Genomic DNA, 6,992 nt, shown 5'->3' on the forward strand with positions numbered 1-6,992 from the left:
TTCTTTATGAAAATTCGTAGAAACTGGAGACTCGATAGAGACTATCATCTCATGCGAAGTAACGAAAATATGAATTTTAGTTCAATTGAATGTTTAGAGCATTACTTATGTGGATGTACTGAAGAGCATCAGAACATGACATATTCAGTGCAAAATTGATTTTTCCCTTTCTTGACAATGATAGTTACTTAATAAACTAGGTGATAAATAACTTTATGAATCTCATTAATCTGAGAGGGAGTGTGTGTCATAGCAACGTGATGCCTCAAAACAAAAGAGCATGGGAGTAGGATCTTCAAGGAGCTCTAGCGTCACTTCTCTCTCACAAGAGCAAGAGGAAACTCAAAGCAGACGAAGAGGAAGACGTAGAAAATGTAAAGAAGCAGTAGACGACATCCCATCAGATGATGAGCCGTCTCTTTCTCCAAAGAGGTGACAGATACAAGTGTCACCTTCTTTTTTCACTAATCTTGTTGTAGGCAAAAGATCCAACATACATCTACATATATCTATGACACGTTTTTCTTAAAGGGAACAGGATCAGATGTCACTATCAAAGCATTGGGTAAGGAGGAATGAGGAAAGGAGGTGGAGTGTTCTGCCTCTTGTGGTTGCTAGTTTTTATGAGCTCTGCATGATTCTACTACATCAAAAATTATTCCATGTATCAGTACATAAATTGCACAAGCTTGTTTTATCTGCATGTCATTATAATAAATGTTGTCTCTAATGCATTATACTTATTTTAGGTAGGGAGTGGAAATTACACAAGACATATCTAAAACAGGTACGTACATGTACATATACTAAGTTTATCCTATTGCATTGAACCTACTATTTACTAGAGCCTTTTATTCTTTTTCTTTAGTCTCATTACTTTAGTAGTATGTTTAGTGGGCATTGGATGGAGTCCGAACTTCCCGTCATTCAAATAGACATACCTGATGCCAACATTACTACTGATGGTATTAATGGTAATTGTGTTATTATTATTATTATTCCTCGTAGCACTGGACATTGCTTTCTCGTCTCTTTACAAAGATTCTGTTCATTTGAGTGATTCAATTGTTATGTCTACAGTAGCAGCAGCAGCAATGTTGCAAATGGTATGTTGAGCAAAATTTGGATATTTTATGAATTTTTAAAGTTACTCAAAAATCGGGCCAAAGTCCCTGTACTATAGTACAGGGCCTTTGGCCAAATTTCGCCAAAAACGACTAGGAGAGAATTCTTCATTTTTATATTTTTTTCTGATACATATGGATGTTTTTATGTTGCATAGAAAGTTTGAGCTGATTCCAATCAAAATTCGATTTTTTATGAATTTTTAAAGTTTAGGCCCCAATACATACATCTACCTTACTAGTTATGTAATAGTGAATGTTTTTTATTATACACATGTATTATACTAGGATGGGCTCATTGAACATTGTAAGCAGTTTATGAAAGAGACTATAGGGTAAGATATCAGTGTTACTATTGTAATTGTACCCTCTCTAGTTCTGATAATGTTGTACCATATTTGAGAACAGCATCAGAATATGGACTACTAGAAATTAAAAATGAGTGAGATTCCGTTTTCAATTAATTCTACATACAATCTAAATTTTTATTTCTTAAACAACCTTTTTAGTTGTCAGTTTTGGCTCCAAACTCACTTACTAACTGAATACACAGTAACAATGCTTTTGCATCTCGAGTAAGCACTGTTAACATTAATACGTATTTTCAATGCGTTTTAGTGCTGAGATGCTAACAGAGTTTATCATTAGTCCTGATCTTTTTGTCATACAAGTAGAAATGGATGTTTATTCACTTGCTAAAAAGGTATAAAATTAAAAACGCCTCTCCTTTATTATTATCTATTGTCTCTTTCTCTCGTTAGTGGTTATTTTTACATTCTCATCCACAATGGGATGAGTGTATTTCAAAGTTAAGCTCTGCAGCAGACAATTTCTTCCGACAGAGAGGTCAGTATAAAACCATCCCATATTAACAGCATGAAACCTTCATGTTCATGTACTGTACATTGCAATGATTAGCTCCCAGTCATTTTAGCTTTATTAATTCCTTTGTCTTCAGAAGGTGAAGCTCCATTCCTCAATACTGAGAGAGGGTCCCCTTACAGTCAAGTGTTTCGCTCCATTCGACTCCAGCATATTTTAGCTGATCCCGTCTCCATTGGTGTACTGGAGAAAGATAATATCATTCCGCAAGGTAAAGGGTATGGAAATGATGACAGACTATATGAGTGATCCTTTTCTACCACTAGAGTGGCTGATGCCACTCTTTAGACAGCAGTGGTTAAAGATGATAGCAGTTGATCAGAGAACTGATCCTGGGTATGCTCTTATAGTCTATTGTCTCACTCTACAACTTCTTCTGTCTGTCTGTCTCTCTCTCTCACTCTCTATTTTAGTCCTTCTGTGATGACAAGTGAAGAGTTTAATGAGACTTCCATCAGATGTGGGAGGATACTCAAATGTTCTGATGAGGTATAAGTGATTAGCTTCTTTTTTAATTTCCTATTTTTGTTTTTAGTATTGCTGGAGATGGACCGGTTTCTCGTTTGGCTTTGATATTATTCTCTCGTTTAATAACAAGTCAGTTATAACATACACGTACATGACGTACCACCATGACTCGTTTTATTACTAGGATAATATCAGTGAAAAGAAACACCCGTAGTCAGCCTTGCTTATCGGCCGTCAGTTTACAAAATGTTCGCCCGCTTTCACTGAGGTATGAGCAACATTTGTATAGCTATACAACTGTAGTGATTATTGGTTGAGACTATTGCCAAATATAGTATTACTTTGCTTTGTTATTGTTGTTTGCCATGCCTGATTTAGTTTTGTCCTCGAAATCTGTGGTGGTGTGTGTATGGTACAACTTTAGTTAGGGATTTACTGATAACGATTAATTTTAATACAATCCCATGCCAATTGTACAATTGCTGAATGATGTTATCTTCTTCTTAGGCTAAGAATAGCATCGTTCAGTGAAGGCGAAGGTGGTATATCCTCCTCTACTCAAGACACTGGTATTATACAGTTATCACTGACTCCAGATGAAGTGAGAGTCTTATTTGATGGTTCCTTGTTGTTGAATCCCTTTTTATCATAGACTGCATATATACTCACAGTGGACAGCGAAGCACAGTTCCCATTATACATCAGTTTTGACTTTTCGTTAACATCACACAACACAAGCTCATTAGTATCATCATGATGAATAATTATTTTATCAGAAGAAATGATTAATAATTTAATTCAAAGTTATTTTGATAGATCTATTACCTTGCGCACAAGGTGGAAAATTGGAAAATAAACAGAACCCTTTCAAATGCTATAAATTATAAGCCACAATAAACTCATTAGGCATATATAGGGAAGAGACCAAGTTCAGAAGATGTCCGCTCGGTCTCCTCCGTTACCTTTCGATAGGATATGTAATCTCCTGTCTCAGTTCTACAAGTTTGGAACCATCGACCAGTCCTCCATTAAAGAGTTTGATAGCTGGGAGGACAGGAATTATTACTTTGAAGACAAAACCGACAAGTATGTGTTGAAGATCATGCGCGAGATGCCGTCCACGAGCGTAGACCTGGTACGGGGACTAGCAGAAGTGATGCTCTATCTTCATGAAAGGAGGATACCTTGTTCCTGGCCAATAAAAGCACTAGATGGTAAACCTGTAGTAGTATTGAAAGAAAACGAGCTGATTAATAGCACGAGGTGTGAAACTAATAATTATTTGCCACCTTCTCATGAATGCCGTGTCACAAAAGAACAACAGTATTGTGTGATGGTACTCACTTTCATTGAAGGCAACTTGGCAGACGAATGTCCTATGACCAGTGAGCTGCTTTTTAACATTGGGAGTTGTTTTGCATCTATGGACAAAGAATTACAAGTATGTCTTGTAGTGGATACAATTGCAACGTGTAATTGTCATACATGATGCAATTATGTATAATATTAACGAAATTTGATATGGCATCTATTGCTCCAAATAGAGATGAACTATACAGTAATTATAATTATTTTCTTTAATTTAATGTTAGGAATTCACTCACCAATCTATTGTGAACAGAAGGTACTCGTTTGATCTCAAGAACCTTTCCAATGCTAAACCTCACCTAAAGTCCATAACGGATCCACAAAGACGAGCTGTTTTCACGAAAATCATAAATACTTTTGAGTCACAGGTCCTACCCGAAGTTCCCTACCTCAGTACAGGGACCATACACAATGATGGCAACATGAAGAATATCATTGTCAAACAGGGTAGCAGCACTGCTATTGGTGGAGTGATTGATTTTTGTGATTGCGTACATTCATGTCATATATTTGAGTTAGCAGTTCTTGTAACAATGGCAATTGATAGTGTCAATATTACTCCTGCCAAGGCTATTGTTCAAGGCTATCTAGAGAAGTTACAACTTCCCAAAAGAGACCTTAATCTCCTTTACTACACTGTATTAGGAAGGTTGGCTTTAGTATATATTTATGGTGAGTAATTTTTTTGTTAATCGTTATTATTTTGCTTCTTAGGTCAAATGACATTAAATGATGACACCAGCAATGAGTACATATATGAAGCAGTGCAGACGGCATGGTCAAAAAGTGAACTGCTACATAGTATTTCAAAGGAAGACTTTGACAAAGCACTTTGCTTATATATATAAAAGAAAACCATTCAAAAAATATAACTGAAACTTTTAAAATTTCCCGCGGAAACCACCACCCACTTCTTTGCATGCTGTAAAAAACATGGCAGCTCTTCGCTGGGGCATATGTAGCGCTGGAAAAGTTTCTCATGACTTTTTGGTTGGCTTGAAGGCTCTCCCTGAGACCTCACACTCCATACTAGCTGTTGCAGCACGCTCACTGGAATCTGCCCAAGCCTTTGCCACTAAACACTCCATACCACAAGCATATGGATCTTATGAGGAGCTGGCCAAGGACCCACAACTTGATGTGATTTATATTGGAACAATTACTCCATCTCATTTGAGCTGTGCAAAGATGATGGTAGAGGCTGGTAAGGCTGTCCTTTGTGAGAAACCACTGACAATGAATTCTGAGGAAACCAAACAATTAATTGCTTTTGCAAGAGAAAAAAATGTGTTCCTAATGGAAGCAATTTGGATGAGGTAACTAGACTTATGCTTTCATGTACAATGTATTTTGGGCTAACTTTTATGTAACATTATTATGACTTCTGTCTGTCAGGTTTTTCCCAGCTATGTTTGAGTTGCGTCGTCTGATTGCTAGTGGCTCGATCGGTGACATCAATTATGTGAACGTCTCTTTTGGTTTTCGTTTAAAACCAGAAGCAAGAGGTCTCATAGATCCAAAACTAGGAGGAGGTGCAACATTATGCATCGGCGTATATGCCATCAGTTTTACCTCAATGGTTTTTGGAGGGGAAAAACCAGAAAAGATACACGCAGAGGGAACCCTCAGTGATGAAGGAACAGATAACCTAGCAGCTGTTACCATTACATATCCAGGAGGTCGTATTGCTCAATTGTCTTTTAGTATAAAGGATACTCTACCTTGTGAAGCTTTTGTTTATGGTACCAAGGGGCAATTGAAGGTACCCAAAAGGTTCTGGTGTCCAACAAAACTTGAGACACCTGAAGGTACTAAAGAGTTCCCACTGCCAAAGCCCTACCAGCCAAGTGAGCCAACAAACTTTACCAATAGTGTGGGCATGTGCTACGAGGCTGAGGAGATACGCCGCTGTCTTCAAGAAGGGAAGAAGGAAAGTGACATAATGCCATTGAATGAGACCCAACTGGTTGCTGATATCATGGATGATATCATGAAGCAGCTCGGCGTAATTTATTTCAAATAAAATTTTGAAAGAGTAGTGGTTGCATTTAAACAATAATAATAATAACTGTGACTACTTTTTGAATTTGTCAAAATAATTATCCACAACGGAGTTTTAAATGTGATTGGGGTTAACATTACATGGTTACTTATCTCAAGGAAGTCTTAGATTACTTTTTAGCGATCTACATTTTGATCTCTACTTTCTTGTTGGTTAGCCTTTATTTTCTTCCTCATTTCAAAGAAAAACTTAAAAGATTAACATGACAAATCCTGCAACTGATTACCAACCCCATCATGTTTTTATTTTTAGATAGATGAATATTCTTATGAAGAATACTCTGATCAAAATAATTATTATAGGAAAGACAAATTATTTGCATTTCTCTTGTGTACCGTTTTCATCGTTACTTTGTTAAATCTATACTATTCAAGTTTGTATCTGAAAAATTAAAATCCTCCATCAGTTTTAAAATTTCCCGGTCCCAAGGAAACGAGCTCCACCCTGGACCACCCACTTCTTTGCATGCTGTAAAAACATGGCAGCTCTTCGCTGGGGCATATGTAGCGCTGGAAAGATTTCTCATGACTTTTTGGTTGGCCTGAAGGCTCTCCCTGAGACCTCACACTCCATACTAGCTGTTGCAGCACGCTCACTGGAATCTGCCCAAGCCTTTGCCACTAAACACTCCATACCACAAGCATATGGATCTTATGAGGAGCTGGCCAAGGACCCACAACTTGATGTGATTTATATTGGAACAATACATCCATCTCATTTGAACTGTGCAAAGATGATGGTAGAGGCTGGTAAGGCTGTCCTTTGTGAGAAACCATTAACAATGAATTCTGAGGAAACCAAACAATTAATTGCTTTTGCAAGAGAGAAAAATGTGTTCCTAATGGAAGCAGTTTGGATGAGGTAACTAGACTTATGCTTTTGTGTACAATGTATTTTGTCCTTATTCTAATTTTTAATGTAATATTATTATGACTTCTAGGTTTTTCCCAGCTATGTTTGAGTTGCGTCGTCTGATTGCTAGTGGCTCGATCGGTGACATCAATTATGTGAACGTCTCTTTTGGTTTTCGTATGAGACCAGAATCAAAACGTCTTGTAGATCCAAAACTAGGAGGAGGGGCTACACTA

General features: G+C 37.3%; 4 protein-coding genes across 5 annotated transcripts in view; all 4 read left to right on the plus strand.

The window, feature by feature from the left end:
• The first annotated feature begins 190 nt into the window (after positions 1-190).
• On the plus strand, positions 191-3,295 carry LOC100640747 (germ cell-less protein-like 1). 2 transcript variants are annotated; one of them, XM_019995808.1, is made up of 17 exons: positions 191-432; positions 480-565; positions 750-787; positions 869-965; positions 1,009-1,106; positions 1,413-1,459; positions 1,501-1,566; positions 1,634-1,699; positions 1,743-1,827; positions 1,886-1,970; positions 2,083-2,217; positions 2,273-2,342; positions 2,420-2,495; positions 2,542-2,603; positions 2,659-2,742; positions 2,982-3,075; positions 3,127-3,295. In XM_019995808.1, the coding sequence occupies exons 1-17, from the start codon at positions 281-283 to the stop codon at positions 3,229-3,231; spliced, it is 1,446 nt and encodes a 481-aa protein (XP_019851367.1). In that variant the 5' UTR covers positions 191-280; the 3' UTR covers positions 3,232-3,295. The 2 variants fall into 2 exon arrangements, with proteins under 2 accessions (XP_019851367.1, XP_019851368.1); XM_019995809.1 differs by lacking the exon at positions 2,659-2,742.
• A 93-nt stretch (positions 3,296-3,388) lies between these two features.
• Positions 3,389-4,709, plus strand: LOC105312566 (hydroxylysine kinase-like). The gene is made up of 3 exons (XM_011405315.2): positions 3,389-3,915; positions 4,067-4,514; positions 4,557-4,709. The coding sequence occupies exons 1-3, from the start codon at positions 3,412-3,414 to the stop codon at positions 4,688-4,690; spliced, it is 1,086 nt and encodes a 361-aa protein (XP_011403617.1). The 5' UTR covers positions 3,389-3,411; the 3' UTR covers positions 4,691-4,709.
• Positions 4,710-4,759: 50 nt separating this feature from the next.
• On the plus strand, positions 4,760-5,968 carry LOC100640874 (trans-1,2-dihydrobenzene-1,2-diol dehydrogenase-like). Its single transcript, XM_019995811.1, has 2 exons — positions 4,760-5,158; positions 5,238-5,968. The coding sequence occupies exons 1-2, from the start codon at positions 4,776-4,778 to the stop codon at positions 5,863-5,865; spliced, it is 1,011 nt and encodes a 336-aa protein (XP_019851370.1). The 5' UTR covers positions 4,760-4,775; the 3' UTR covers positions 5,866-5,968.
• A 365-nt stretch (positions 5,969-6,333) lies between these two features.
• The window catches only part of LOC100640997 (trans-1,2-dihydrobenzene-1,2-diol dehydrogenase-like), a 1,507-nt gene continuing 848 nt past the window's right edge, over positions 6,334-6,992 (plus strand). The window contains exons 1-2 of the mRNA XM_003386170.3: positions 6,334-6,765; positions 6,845-6,933. Of these exons, the coding sequence (XP_003386218.1) occupies positions 6,383-6,765; positions 6,845-6,933 (472 nt within the window). The 5' untranslated portion in view covers positions 6,334-6,382. The remainder of the gene's footprint in view (positions 6,766-6,844; positions 6,934-6,992) is intronic.

Source organism: Amphimedon queenslandica, unplaced genomic scaffold, assembly GCF_000090795.2.
Source record: "Amphimedon queenslandica unplaced genomic scaffold, v1.1 AMPQUscaffold_13433, whole genome shotgun sequence".
Taxonomy (NCBI): domain Eukaryota; kingdom Metazoa; phylum Porifera; class Demospongiae; order Haplosclerida; family Niphatidae; genus Amphimedon; species Amphimedon queenslandica.

Coding starts and splice junctions, on each gene's coding strand:
- LOC100640747 (XM_019995808.1), top strand. CDS start 281: ATGGGAGTAGGATCTTCAAGGAGCTCTAGCGTCACTTCTCTCTCACAA. Junction 2,218..2,272: donor AGATAATATCATTCCGCAAG/GTAAAGGGTATG, acceptor TTCTACCACTAG/AGTGGCTGATGCCACTCTTT. Junction 2,743..2,981: donor GTTCGCCCGCTTTCACTGAG/GTATGAGCAACA, acceptor TCTTCTTCTTAG/GCTAAGAATAGCATCGTTCA.
- LOC105312566 (XM_011405315.2), top strand. CDS start 3,412: ATGTCCGCTCGGTCTCCTCCGTTACCTTTCGATAGGATATGTAATCTC. Junction 3,916..4,066: donor CTATGGACAAAGAATTACAA/GTATGTCTTGTA, acceptor ATTTAATGTTAG/GAATTCACTCACCAATCTAT. Junction 4,515..4,556: donor GGCTTTAGTATATATTTATG/GTGAGTAATTTT, acceptor TTTGCTTCTTAG/GTCAAATGACATTAAATGAT.
- LOC100640874 (XM_019995811.1), top strand. CDS start 4,776: ATGGCAGCTCTTCGCTGGGGCATATGTAGCGCTGGAAAAGTTTCTCAT. Junction 5,159..5,237: donor ATGGAAGCAATTTGGATGAG/GTAACTAGACTT, acceptor TCTGTCTGTCAG/GTTTTTCCCAGCTATGTTTG.